This window comes from Trachypithecus francoisi, unplaced genomic scaffold (assembly GCF_009764315.1).
Source record: "Trachypithecus francoisi isolate TF-2019V2 unplaced genomic scaffold, Tfra_2.0 Lachesis_group7, whole genome shotgun sequence".
NCBI classification, from domain to species: domain Eukaryota; kingdom Metazoa; phylum Chordata; class Mammalia; order Primates; family Cercopithecidae; genus Trachypithecus; species Trachypithecus francoisi.
The window spans coordinates 59,872,526-59,888,264 of record NW_022681472.1 but is presented as its reverse complement, the minus strand read 5'-3'; the positions used below and the strand labels follow the sequence as shown (position 1 = coordinate 59,888,264).

General features: G+C 36.5%; 2 protein-coding genes across 10 annotated transcripts in view; one reads left to right on the top strand and one right to left on the bottom strand.

Moving 5' to 3' along the window:
- RIMS2 (regulating synaptic membrane exocytosis 2) overlaps nucleotides 1-15,739 on the bottom strand; it is a 586,897-nt gene that overhangs the window by 415,845 nt on the left and 155,313 nt on the right. The gene's annotated exons all lie outside the window — the stretch shown is intronic.
- On the top strand, nucleotides 4,551-6,019 carry LOC117079394 (heterogeneous nuclear ribonucleoprotein A1-like). The gene is given in 2 exon segments (XM_033203208.1): nucleotides 4,551-4,638; nucleotides 4,641-6,019. Coding segments are annotated over 2 exon segments (1,116 nt in total). The 5' UTR covers nucleotides 4,551-4,565; the 3' UTR covers nucleotides 5,684-6,019.

The window sequence follows — 15,739 nt, the reverse complement described above, 5'->3', positions numbered from 1 at the left end:
AGGCGGTCAGATCACGAGGTCAGGAGATTGAGACCATCCTGGCTAACACAGTGAAACCCTGTCTCTACCAAAAAGTACAAAAACTTAGCCAGGCGTAGTGGCGGGCGCTTGTAGTCCCAGCTACTCGGGAGGCTGAGGCAGGAGAATGGCGTGAACCTGGAAGGAGGAGCTTGCAGTGAGCCGAGATCATGCCACTGCACTCCAGCCTGCCTGGGCGAGAAAGCAAGACTGCCTCAAAGAAAAAAAAAAAGAAAGAAAGAAAGATCTCAAACTAACAACCGAATGTGACACTTGAACAACTTGAGAAATAAGAATAAACCAAACCCAAAAGTAGCAGAAGAAAAAAAAATAATGAAGAACTAAATGAAACTGAGACAAAAAACAAATCATACAAGGAATCAGTAATATGAAAAGTTGGTTCTCAGCCTGGCCAACATAGTGAAGCCCTGTCTCTACTAAAAACACAAAAATTAGCCTGGTATGGTGGCACACACCTGTAGTACCAGCTGCTCGGGGGGCTGAGGCAGGAGAATGGCCTAAACCTAGGAGGCGAGGTTGCAGTGAGCCAAGATGGCAACACTGCACTCCAGCCTGGACTACAGAGCAAGACTCCATCAAAAAAAAAAAACAAAAAACAAAAAACAAACAAACAAACAAAAACTTCGTTATTTGAAAATATGAACAAAATTGATACACTGCTAGTTAGATTAACCAGGACAAACAAAAAGAAGATTCAAATCAGAACAATCGGAAACAATAAAGGTAACATTACAACTGATACTAAAGAAACAGAAAAGATCCTCAAAGACTACTATGAACATCTCTACACACACAAGCTAGAAAACCTAGGATATATTTCTGGAAACATACAACTTCCTAAGAACCCAGAAGAAATTAAATCCTGAACAGACCAGTAATGAATAATGAAATGGAATCATTAACAAAAAAACTTCCAACAATAAAAGCAAGCCTGGCCGGGCGCGGTGGCTCAAGCCTGTAATCCCAGCACTTTGGGAGGCCGAGACGGGCGGATCACGAGGTCAGGAGTTTGAGACCACCCTGGCTAACACGGTGAAACCCCGTCTCTACTAAAAAAATACAAAAAGCTAGCCGGCGAGGTGGCTGGCGCCTGTAGTCCCAGCTACTCGGGAGGCTGAGGCAGGAGAATGGCGTAAACCCGGGAGGCGGAGCTTGCAGTGAGCTGAGATCCGGCCACTGCACTCCAGCCCGGGCGACAGAGCAAGACTCCGTCTCAAAAAAAAAAAAAAAAAAAAAAAAGCAAGCCCAAGATCAGATGGATTCATACTCAAATTCTACCAGACATACAAGGAAGAACTTACACCAATCCTACTGCATATATTCCAAAAAATTAAGGAGAGGCACCTCCCTAACTCATTCTATGAAGCCAGCATCAGCCTAATACCAAAATCTGGCAGACATACCACAAGAAAACTCTGGGTCAATATTCTTGATGAACATAGAGGCAAAAATCTTCAACCAAATACTAGCAAACCAAATCCAACATCAAATTAAAAAATTAATATACCACAATCAGGCTGCCTTTATTCCTGGGATGCAAGAATGGTTAATATAAGCAAATCAGAAAATGTGATTCACCACCATGTAAAGAGAATTAAAAACAAAAAGCATGTGATTATCTCAACAGATGCCAAAAAAAGCTTCTGAAAAAATCTAACAACATCCCTTCATGATAAAAATCCTCAACAAACTAGGCATCGAAGAAATACACCTCAAAATAATAAGAGCCATCTATAACAAACTCACAGCCAATATTATAGTGAATGGGGAAAAGTTGAAAGCATTCTCCCTAAGAACCAGAACAAGATAAGGATATCCACTATCACCCTTTATATTCAATACACTACTGGAACTCTCAGTCAGAGTAATCAGGCAAGAGGAAGATAAATAAATAAAACACATCCAAATAGGAAAAGGGGAAGTCAAATTATCTCTGATCACTGATGACACGATTTTACATATAGAAAACTCAAAAGATTCCTAGACTTAACAAATGACTTCAGTAAAGTTTCAGGATGCAAAATCAATCTACACAAAATCAGTAGCTTTTCTATACACAAATATCACCTCAAGCTGAGAACCAAATAAAGAACTCAATCCCATTTACAATAGCCACAACAAAATAAAATACCTAGGAATACATTTAACAAAGAAGGTGAAAGATCTCTACAAGGAGAACTACAAAACACTGATAAAAGAAATCATAGATGACATCCACAAATGGAAAAACATCCCATGCTCATGGATTGCAGGAGGTAATATCATGGAGATGTCCAAACTTCCCAAATCAAGCTACAGACTCAATGTAATTGTCATTAAAATACCAACATAATTCTTCACAAAATTAAAAAAAAAATTCTAAAGGCCATATGGAAGCAAAAAAGAGCCTGAATAACCAAAGCAATCCAAGGAAAATGAAAGCTGGAGGCATCACATTACCTGATTTCAAATTATACTACAAGAATAGGGTAAATAAAAGAGCAGGGAATTCATACAAAAATAGACATATAGATCAATGGAACAGAAAAGAGAACCCAGAAATAAAACCGAGCATCTACAAACATGTTGTAATGGTTGTAATGTTAACTGATCATCAACAAAATCAATAAAAATAAACAATGGGTAAATGATACTATATTAAATAACTGGTGCTGTGAAAATTGGATAACCACATTAAGAAGAATGAAACTGAATCCATCTCTCTCACCATATATAAAAATTAACTTAAGATAGATTAAATAATTAAATGTAAGACCTGAAATTATAAAAGTCCTAGAAAAAAGCCTAGGAAAAACTCTTTCAGACATTGGCCTAGGCAAAGAATTTATGACTAAGAGCCCAAAAGCAAATACAACATAATCAGAAATAAATAATAAAATTAAACTAAAAAGCTGCTGCACAGCAAAAGAAAAAACCAACAGAGTAAACAGACAACTTACAGAATGGGAGAAAATATTTGTAAATTATGCCTCTGACAAAGGACTAGTATCTAGAATCTACATGGAACTCAAACACCTCAACTAGAGAAAAACAAACTACCCCATTAAAAAGTAGACAAATGACATGAACCGACATTTCTCAAAGGGAAACATAAAAGCAGACAACAAACATGTAAATATAGTCAACATCACCAATCATCAGATTAAAACTACAGTAAGATACCGTCTTACACCACTCAGAATGGCTATAATTAAAAAGTCAAAAAACAACAGATGTTGGCAAGGATGCACAGAAAAAGGTTAAATTTATATAGTGTTAGTGAGAATGTAAATTGGTACAACCTCTGTGGAAAACAGTATGGAGATTTCCCAAAGAACTGAAAAAGAACTACCATCAACCCAGCAATCCCACTACTGGGTATCTACCCAAACGAAAATAAATCCTTATATCAAAAAGACACATGCACTCATATATTTGTTGTAGCATGATTTGTAATTACATAGTCATGGGATCAACCTAAGTGTCCATCAACAGTTGACTGCAGAAAGAAAATGTGGTATATATATACAACATGGAATATTATACAACCACAAAAAGAATGAAATCACCTCCTTTGCAGCAGCATGGGTGGAGCTAGAGGCCATTAGGCTAAGTGAAATAACTCAGAAACGGAAAATCAAATACCACATGTCCTCACTTATAAGTGGGAGCTAAACAACAGGTATACATAAACATAAAAATGGAAACAATAAACACTGGGGACCCTAAAAATGAGGGGTTTAGGAGTTGGGGGAGACCTGAAAATTACTTATTCTGTATGATGGTCACTATTTGGTTGATGGGCAAGAAGTCCAAACCTCACCATTATGTAATATATCCATATAACAAACCTGTATATGTAATTCCTGAATCTAAAATAAAATAAAAAATAAAAACAAATTTTAAAAAGAAAAAATATACTGTGTCTACTTACCTTTGTATAGATAATTGTTTAAGTTATGCTGCTTTTAACATTTGCACTTGGATAAAATGCTTATGTGTGTATAGGAATGTCATAGTGCAAGATGCTGCTAACCCAGGCACAAAGTATTAAAATTATTGTGTAGGGAAAAAAGCATTATTTTATAATATTTCTGCTCACTGGGAGGTGTAAAGTTTCCCTTACTTGACCCTAGAAGAAATGTTGAATTAAGAAAAATTTGTCATATTTTCCCACACACTTCTTTTTTTATCTCTAATTTACCTCCTAGTGTATGTACTCTTTCACTAAGTCCTCAAATGGCTAACAATAACAGTGGTTGTTAATATTTACTGAATATGTATTATTTGCTAAATACTACACATGGTGATTTACTGCACTATCTCATTTAATTCTCACAAACAACTCCATGAAGAAGGTTCTATTACATTATCATTTGTACAAATCAGAAAAGTGAAACAGAGTACTTAAATAAAAGATGAACCACTAAGGAGCGACAAAAACCTAAATTTGGGCCCAGTGTGTTTTACTCTAGAACCTGCACTCTCGCTTTCTGCCCGTGGACGCCGCCGAAGAAGCATCGTTAAAGTCTCTTCTCCCTGCCGTCATGTCTAAGTCAGAGTCTCCTAAAGAGCCCGAACAGCTGAGGAAGCTCTTCATTGGAGGGTTGAGCTTTGAAACAACGATGAGAGCCTGAGGAGCCATTTTGAGCAATGGGGAACGCTCACGGACTGTGTGGTAATGAGAGATCCAAACACCAAGCGTTCCAGGGGCTTTGGGTTTGTCACATATGCCACTGTGGAGGAGGTGGATGCAGCTATGAATGCGAGGCCACACAAGGTGGACGGAAGAGTTGTGGAACCAAAGAGAGCTGTCTCAAGAGAAGATTCTCAAAGACCAGGTGCCCACTTAACTGTGAAAAAGATATTTGTTGGTGGCATTAAAGAAGACACTGAAGAACATCACCTAAGAGATTATTTTGAGCAGTATGGGAAAATCGAAGTGATTGAAATCATGACTGACCGAGGCAGTGGCAAGAAAAGGGGCTTTGCCTTTGTAACCTTCGACGACCATGACTCCGTGGATAAGATTGTCATTCAGAAATACCATACTGTGAATGGCCACAACTGTGAAGTTAGGAAAGCCCTGTCAAAGCAAGAGATGGCTAGTGCTTCATCCAGCCAAAGAGGTCGAAGCGGTTCTGGAAACTTTGGTGGTGGTCGTGGAGGTGGTTTCGGTGGGAATGACAACTTCGGTCGTGGAGGAAACTTCAGTGGTCGTGGTGGCTTTGGTGGCAGCCGTGGTGGTGGTGGATATGGTGGCAGTGGGGATGGCTATAATGGATTTGGTAATGATGGTGGTTATGGAGGAGGCGGCCCTGGTTACTCTGGAGGAAGCAGAGGCTATGGAAGTGGTGGACAGGGTTATGGAAACCAGGGCAGTGGCTATGGCGGGAGTGGCAGCTATGACAGCTATAACAACGGAGGCGGAGGCGGCTTTGGCGGTGGTAGTGGAAGCAATTTTGGAGGTGGTGGAAGCTACAATGATTTTGGCAATTACAACAATCAGTCTTCAAATTTTGGACCCATGAAGGGAGGAAATTTTGGAGGCAGAAGCTCTGGCCCCTATGGCGGTGGAGGCCAATACTTTGCAAAACCACGAAACCAAGGTGGCTATGGCGGTTCCAGCAGCAGCAGTAGCTATGGCAGTGGCAGAAGATTTTAATTAGGAAACAAAGCTTAGCAGGAGAGGAGAGCCAGAGAAGTGACAGGGAAGCTACAGGTTACAACAGATTTGTGAACTCAGCCAAGCACAGTGGTGGCAGGGCCTAGCTGCTACAAAGAAGACATGTTTTAGACAAATACTCATGTGTATGGGCAAAAAACTCGAGGACTGTATTTGTGACTAATTGTATAACAGGTTATTTTAGTTTCTGTTCTGTGGAAAGTGTAAAGCATTCCAACAAAGGGTTTTAATGTAGATTTTTTTTTTTGCACCCATGCTGTTGATTGCTAAATGTAATAGTCTGATCGTGACGCTGAATAAATGTCTTTTTTTTAATGTGCTGTGTAAAAAAAAAAAAAAAAAAAAAAAAAAAGAACCTGCACTCTCAAAACATGCCATTCCCTTATGTGTGCAGATCAGTGAGCCATCTCAGTTCAACAGGGAATAAATTTGAGAATATTATTATTTTTCTCCAATCAGTGCACTCAACTATGTTCTGTTGAACTTCCCTTTCCCATTCCATAATGACATCTAGAATAGCTCAATTATAGCCATCTTCAATGATGCTGATTAGACCTATGGAAAATTCATTACAGTAGATATTACCGGGGTCTTGTGACATGAAATTTTCCTCCCCTTCTGGCACAGAGAGGAACGCACATCTTATTTCCATCCATTAGGGAAGGGTCAAGTGATGAAGCCTGTCCACTGAATTCCTAAAGAAAGTCTATCATTTCTGTGCTGAGGTAGTAAAAAGCCCATGCCCTATTCTCCAGTCTTTTCCCCCTGCCCACATGCACTAGACAGTATGGCTTCAAGATGTTGGACCCTGGACTGCTAGACCACATAAGAAGTAATTACCCTGGGCCGGGCGCAGTGGCTCAAGCCTGTAATCCCAGCACTGTGGGAGGCCGAGACGGGCGAATCACGAGGTCAGGAGATCGAGACCATCCTGGCGAACACGGTGAAACCCCGTCTCTACTAAAAAATACAAAAAACTAGCCGGGCGAGGTGGCGGGCGCCTGTAGTCCCAGCTACTCGGGAGGCTGAGGCAGGAGAATGGCGGAGAAGCTCGGGAGGCGGAGCTTGCAGTGAGCTGAGATCCGGCCACTGCACTCCAGCCCGGGCGACAGAGCAAGACTCCGTCTCAAGAAGTAATTACCCTGGAGAGTCCCCCTTACCCACAGTGAACTACACAAGAACAAAAAGTAAACCTCTTTTGTATGTTAAGCATTGACATACTAGATTTGCTTGTTCCTGCTATATAATCTTGCCAATCATGAATACCAGATAAACATTCCTTTCCACCCCACAAATGGAAATACAGGCTGCTCTCTGACACCCATCCACCTAACCTCTTTTCAATGATCTTTTTCTGTGTTGAAATAAGAATAGGGATAGATAGATGGGTAACTTTACTGCTTAAGTAGATGGCTAACCAGGGAATTGAATGCTATCATCCCCTTTCTGTTAGCTCCTCTAATTGCTACAAAAAATTCTATTGGAGATTCCCTTCATTTGGCCTTCAGTGGGGGTGGGAGGAAATAGTACATACCTCCCCAAAGTGGTGGAAAAGGGAGGAGAAAGCTTCTGCATTCTCCACTAGGCTCCAGATTTATTACTCAGATTGCTCTCTTACCCCTTTCCTTTCCTCAGTCCTCATTTATATTATGAAAAGTGAAGGTTCCAGTGGGTTTAAGGGCTGAAGGTAATCGTCAGTTTCTTTCCTTTCAGAAAACCCTGAGAAGAGTATCGGGACCCAATAGTTGCCAGAACTCTTTTTAATAAGATGCTTAATGCTTTTTTTGCCCACATTAGATTTCAGTCTGTAATTCCAAGCCAACAGAAAAAGACCCTCTCTGTATCCAATTATAACAATTGTGTCTCATGATCTATCTTGTAGTACTTGAGTTTATTATCCTGAAAATTTATTCAAACCTCAATTATCTATATCTATTGTTATGCTATAAAGAACTACTTCAGATCGAACCCATTCACACAAATAAATGAATGACAAGCTCAATGAATATATTCCAGAGGGCTTCTATTTCCCCTTCTTTGTAAAATGTATGGCTCAGACTAGAGAATGAAGATTCCCTTTAGTTCTACTCCACTATAATCATATAATTCTGTAGACTATTCTGTTGTATATTATGATCCCGTGTGTGTGTGTGTGTGTGTGTGTGTATAGGTATGTATATGTGTGTGTGTATATATATACACACACACGTATATATATATACACACACATATATATGTGTATAAATATATATGGTTAAGGTTTCCTATACTATTCAGCTAGGAGAAATAAAAATAACTTTAGGTAACTAGGTTCTGAATTAGATGAGCTCGGCCAATCTTTTTGCTAAGGTTCTCCTTAACTTAATTTTTCTGATTTTACATGATAATCTGTCTACTAATATTAAAATACAATTGGAAAGTTGGCCAGCAGTACCCAATAATTTATAAATTGTTTCACTCAATTTTTATTCCTTCATATATATCTTAATTTTCTACTAGCTACAAAGCATTATGCTAGACATGACTGGGATTTAAAATGTTAAAACAGTATTCACTGTGTCCAAAAATGTATTCTGAGGAGATATATAAAATGGTTACACAGGCTTCGCCAGGCCAATGTCTCATGCTTGTTTTAGCAATAATGTGCAAATGTTTTTGAAGCTCATCTCAAAAAGTTAACCTAATTATCAGACTACATTTGGCTGCAAGTCCTAGAAAATCTATAAAACATCTAAACAGGAGAGGTATTTATTTCTCTGTACAACAAGAAGTCAATCTAAGCCTGGTGCAGCACTAAGTGATGCCCAAAAGACATCAGACTCTCTCTAACTTATTACACTATAATACTGGACTTTGGATATTACAGCTCAGATATTTCTCCTTAGGAAGGAGAAAGGTCAAAGCCAGAGAAGCTGCACTAGCTGACCACATTCTCTTTGTCCAGAATGGAGTCACAAGGCTACCTGAAGTTACAATGAAAAGATGAGCTTTTTGTTTTGTGTCTTCTATAGTAGAGGAGAATGCATAGTAGAGGAATAAAGTGAGAAGAGAGTTGTAATGGATATAATGAGATCACATAGAGTATTCACACATCTCTTGATTTGGTGACTATCATTTTGATTTTCCAATTAAATGTAATTCTAAAAACAACAAATTGATTAGAATATAACAATAATTATATGATAAAATTAAAAATACTAAATATTGGGTATCTCATGGGGAATTAATGATCAACAACTACTTTGAGATTAAACTAATGGCCAGAATACATACAACTGCATATACATACATATCCTAAAATAAACAAAAATATTTCAGAGCAAAACATAAGCTTCACAACTCCAAAAAAATTGATAAATGAAGACCTTTAAAATAAGTACAATATTAAATATTGAGTTAAATATTGAGTAACAGTTTTTTATAATATATATGAACAAATAGCTGCGTAAAGACAAAAATAAAAACAAGTGAGCATTATAATACGCAACTGATTTGAAGAATTTCAATAAACTATAACTGTCCTATTCATAACAAAATAAGCAAACAGCTCAATAAAAGATTCTGAGGCACTAGTCATGTCCTTAGAGTCTTCATTAAATGCAACACATATTTGAAAACCTAGATTTGTAAATCAATAATTAAACCCTTATCTGATTTCTTATCCATTAACTTCGGTAACTCATGAACCATCCTGAGTAAAATTTTATATAACACTGTATCTCAGCTATTATCACACCTTAAAGAAGACAGACTGCAGATTTGTAGGGGAAAAACTCAAAATTCAATGTAATGATATTGATTGTCTCTACCTACACATAAATACTTAAAAGAAAAAACTTCGCTTAAATTTATTGAAAATCTTTTTAAAGGTAACTGAGTCATGCGTCTGTAGTCCCAGCTACTTGGGAGGTTGAGGCAGAAGAACTGCTTGAACCTGAGAGGCAGAGGTTGCAATGAGCCGAGACTGTGCCACCGCACTCCAGGCTGGGCGACAAAGTTAGACTCCGTCTCAAAGAAAAAATAGAAAATAAAAAATAAACTGAGTTATCTATATTATCCCACCAGGACTGAAAGATGGCGAACTGAACAAAACAAACTACTAATTAAAATGTTCAATTAATGTTCATGGTAGCTAGTATTAGATATATGCCATATTTATCATAAGTAGAATCAGTGCTTTGGTTGTTTAACAAATGAATGCTTTCAGGCATAAACTATGTGCATAAACTATGAAAGGCCACCAACTTTCCTCTTTTTAATCCCCACCTTTCAAATTGCCATGTGAACGTATTCTTGACAAATTAATCAGCTACAACTAAAAATCAATTTAGTGTAGCAGACAAGACAGCTTCTTCTGAATAAAAATGTTTCATGTTGCCATTCCAGTATAAAAGTCACATCTGAAACACAGAAGTTTTGTATTCTCTGTGACATATTAGTAAGTTAAAACTTGTACATAAAAGTGCTTTGTGACACAGCAAGTTGGATAAAAAGACAAGCTCCAACCATCTCTGTCTTCAACAGACCCATCTCACATGTAACAACACCTACAGGCTCAAAGTAAAGGGCTGTACTAAGATTTACCACCCAAATGGAAAACAAAAATGAGCAGGAGTTACTATCCTATATCAGATAACAGAGTTGCTATCCCATATCAGATTAACACAGATTTTAAACTACTAAAAAGTAAGAAATACATTACAAAATGATAAAGGGTACCATCCAACAAGAAGAAATAAGTATTCTAAATACACATGCATGCAACATCTGATTCAATTTTGGAGTACCCAGATTCATAAAACAAGTTATTGTTGGCCTACGAAAAGACTTAGACAACCACACAATAATACTGAGGAACTTCAACACCCCACGGACAGTATTAGACAGATCATCAAGGTAAAAAACTAACAAGCAAATTCTGAACTTAAACTTGACACTTGACCAACTGGATCTAACAGTCATCTACAGAACACTCCACCCGACAACAACAAAATATACACTGTTCCCATCTGCACATGGAACACATTCTAACATTGACCATGTGCTCAGTCATAAAGCATGTCTTAATAAATAAAAAAAATTAACATACCACAGAGATTCTTGCATCACAGTACAATAAAAACAGAAACCAATATCAAGATGACCTCTCAAAACTACACAAATTTATGGAAATTAAACAACTTGTTCCTCAATAACTCATAGGTAAACACTGAAATTAAGGCAGAAATAAAAAAATTCTTCCAAATTCATGAAAATAAAGACACAACTTACCAAAATCTCTGAGATGAAGCTAAAGTAGTGTTAGAGGAAAGTTAAGAGAAAAGTGACAAATGCCTTTATCAAGAAGTTAGAAAGATCTCAAATTAACAATCTAACTTTGCACTTAAAGGAACTAGAACAAAAAGAACGAATCAATCCCAAAGCTAGTAGAAGAAAAGAAATAACTAAAATTAGAGAAGACTCTAATGAAATTGAGACGCAAAAATCCATACAAAATATCAATGAAACCAAGAGTTTGTCATTTGAAAAAATAAACAAGATTGAGAGACAACTAGATTAATAACCAAAAAAGATCCAAATAAGTACAATCAGAAAATATAAAGATGACATTAGAACTGATCTCACAGAAATACAAAAGGTCTTCGGAGAATACTATAAACATCTCTGCACAAAAACTAGAAAACACAGAGGAAATAGATGAATTCCTGGAAAAACACAATCTCCCAAGATTGAATCAGGAATAGACTGAAATCCTGAATAGACCAATATTGAGCTCTGAAATTGAATTAGTAATAAAAAGCCTACCAATCAAAAAAGCCCTGGACCAGATGCATTCACAGCTGAATTCTACCAATAATACAAAGAAGAAATAATACCAATCCTAATGAAAATATTACAGAAAAGTGAGGGGCTCCTCCCTAACTTATTCTATGAAGCCAAATCTGACAGATACACCATAAGAAAAGAAAACATCAGGTCAATATCCCTGATAAACATAGATGCAAATATCCTCAACAAAATACTAGCAAAACAAATCCAACAGCACGTCAAAAAGTTAATACACCACAACCAAGCAGGCTTTTTCCTGGGATATAAGGATGGTTCAAGATACATAAATCAATAAATATGATCTACCACATGAACAGAATTCAAAACAAAAAGCGTATGATCATCTCAATAGATGCAGAGAAAGCTTTTGATGAAATCCAACATCTCTTCATGATTACAAAAAAAAAAAAAACCCTCAACAAACTAGGCAACAAAACAACATGTCTCAAAATAATAAGAGCCATCTATGACAAACCCACAGCCAGCATCTTACTGATTAGGCAAAACCTGGAACAATTCTCCCAGAGAAATGGAACAAGACAAGGATGCCCACTCTCACGACTCTTATTCAACATATTACTGAAGTTCTAGCCAGAGCAATCAGGCAAGAGAAAAAAATAAAAGACATCCAAATAGGGAAAGAAGAAGTCAGTCTATCTCTCTCACTGATGATATAATTATATACCTAGAAAACCCCAAGGATTCTGCCAAAAGTCTACTAGAATGATAAAAATTACAAAATCAATGTAAAAAATTAGTCACATTTCTATACACTAATAATGTCCAGGCTGAGTGCCAAATCAAGAACACAATCCCATTTACAACAGCCACAGGGAAAACGAAGTATCTCGGACTATAGCTAACCAAGGAGGTTCTAGAAGGAGAACTATGAAACACTGATAAAAACAAATCAGGGTCTACACAAATAAATGGAAAAATATCCCATGCTCATGGATTGGAAGAATCAATATTGTTAAAATGTCCATACTGGCCAAGGCAATTTACAGGTTCAGTGAAATTCCTACTAAACTACCAATGTCATCCTTTACAGAATTAGAAAAAAAAAAACTGTTCTAAAATTCAAGTAGAATCAAAAAAGAGCCGGAATAGCCAGAGCCGTCCTAAGCAAAAAGAACAAAGCTGGAGGCATCACACTACCTGACTTCAAACTATGCTGTAATTCTACAGTAACCAAAATAGCATGGTACTGGTGCAAAAACAAACACATAGACCAATGGAACAGAAAATAAAACTCAGAAATAAAGCCTCATACTTACAACCATCTGTTCTTTGACAAGGCTGACAAAAACAAGCAATGGGTAACGAACTCCCTACTCAATAAACGGTGCTGAGACAACTGGCTAGTCATATGCAGAGGAATAAAACCAGACTCTGACCTTTCACCAAATATAAAAATTAACTCAAGATGGATTAAAGAGTTCAATGTAAGACCTCAAACTATTAAAATCCTAGAAGAAAATTAGAGAATACTCTTGTCAGCTCAGCCTTAGCAAAGAATTTTTGGCTAAATCCCCAAGAGTACTTGCAACAGAAACAAAAATTGACAAATGGTACCTAATTAAACTGAAGAGTTTCTGCATAGTAAAAGAAACTACTAACAGAGTAAACGGACTACATGCAGAACAGGAGAAAATATTCACAAACTATGCATCAGAAACAATTCAACAAGAAAAAAAATTAAAAGATTGGCAAAGGACATGAACAGACACTTCTCAAAAGAAGACATACAAGCAGCCAGCAAACATATGAAAAAAATGCTCAGCATCACTAATCATCAGAGAAATGCATGTTCAAAACCACATTGAGATACTTACTATTCCATGGCAGTCAGAATGGTTATTAAAAAGTAAGAAAAAGAAGATTTTTTGGTGAGACTGTGGAGAAAAGGGAACACTTACATACTGTTGATAGGAATGTAAACTAGTTCAGCCACTGTGGAAAGCAGTTTGGAGATTTCTCAAAGAACTTAAGATAGAGCTACCATTTCACTCAGCAATCTGATTACTGGGTATACACCCAAAGGAAAATAGATCATTATACCCAAAAGACACATGCACTCATATGTTCGTGGCAGTGCTGTTCACAAGAGCAAAGACAGAGAATCAAGCATTGCCCATCAACGACAGATTGGATAAAGAAAATGTGGTACATATACATCATGGAATACTACATAGCCATAAAAAAGAAGTAAATCATGTCCTTTGCAGCAACATGAATAAAGCTGGAGGCCATAATCCTAAGTGAATTAATGCAGGAACAGAAAACCATATACCATATGTTCTTACTTACAAGTGGGGGCTAAATATTGAACACCCATGGACATAAACATGGGAACAACAGACACTGTGCTATACTTGAGGCAGGAGGGAGAGAGCAAGGTTTGGGTCAAAAAACTACCTATTAGGTACCATGCTTGCAACCTGGTTGCAATATACCCATTGAGGTATACTGCAATTGAGCACAAACCTGCACATGTACATCTTGTATCTTTAAAAAAAAATGTAATAAAATAAAAGAAAGTACTTTGTAATCTACAAAATTTAATTCTACTGTAATACTACCTATAATCTTAGTTTCAGACTTCAAATAAATGAAATCATTTTTAAATGTATTTAATTAATTCATGATTAAATTGTTAAAATTAGCCCCCAAGTCCCTATGTGAGTCCGTCGTTACTATATCCATACTACTTTCTTTTGTCACTAGCTCGCTTCTTAGTTTTATTAATGCTAATTCCCCTCAGGCAAACCAGCTTTTCTGACATAAGAGAAAAAACAGGATCCAATCTTGTTGGAAGTTGCAATCACAATCCTACGTTAAAACAGCCTCTTCACTATCTAGGTAATGTTTTCTGGGGGGAAGTCATTAGTGTCTATCCCATCTTGGAGTAAGGGAGAAGAATACAGAAACTGCAGTGGACGATTGGTCTAAATGCCCATCTGCCTGAATACGATTTGTAGCATCTACACACAAGAGATACAGAAAGATGCAATCTAGCTGGTTCTAATTTTTTTTTTGTTCTTTACAGTGCTGAACCATAAAATAATTAATGATTTTTCTAAAAGTGCAATTCATTTTCATATTCTACATGTCTTTGCACTGCAATAAAAAATATATGCAGCAAATGAAATCATAATATGAATAAAGTCCCATTTTGCATATCAGTGCACATAATTGGTTTGGTTTAATTTATTACAGTCGAAAAGTGTCATTCTTTGAAACTTAAACTTTTGAGTTGCCTCTGTGTGGTGTGTGTGTGTGTGTGTGTGTGTGTGTGTATGTACATAGCATTTGTATAGACACAGGCATACACATCTATACATACACAATTGGTCTGCAGCTAGCAACTATAAGAATACTAAAATCAAACTATTTTCAGTACATAAAGATAAGGAAGAAAATATACTCTTAGTCATATATTTGAAATCTCACTGTTCTAACTATATAGAATATATATTTTTCATTTATGTTATTTTTCTTATATTCTTATTTTAAGGAATCACTCTTATATTATCAGATTTTTTCATGTTTTGACAATATAAATATTTCTGAATTATCAAAATTATAAGGCAACTTTATATAAACTAGCAAAACATATAGCCTATAATTCTTAATAGAAATACATTACCGCATACCAATAGAATATTCACAACCATTTTAAAACCAAGTCCCTTAACTCTAAGAATTATCAAAAAGGAAACTAGATATATAACGTTTGATTATGGCTGGTCACTTCATTTCCCTTTTGATCTTCCATGTTACTTCATGAAGAAAAGTTTAAATAAATATTAATAGTTGTTCTCTAAGCATCTTTCCCATTATGCCTGAATATAAAAATTCACATCAGATTTGACAAAAATAATTTACAATGCAAAAACCATATGAGTTTGTAAGTTACTTTTCCAAAACTCCAACTAAGTGAATAATTAGGATATTCTTTAGCATTTATCTAAAACTTACAAAAAGCTTTCCCCACTCAAGGACATCATAGATTTAACACAGGGAAACATATTTAATGCACCTTATACTCAATAATTGGTTGTCTTATCCAGTAGTGAATACTGGATAAGAAACATATAGGATTCTAAATATACTTTCAGATAAAGAAGATCATGTGCAACAGAGCAGATCTGGTACATTTCAATCATTCACATTAAAAATATATGACTTACCTACTAAACTCCA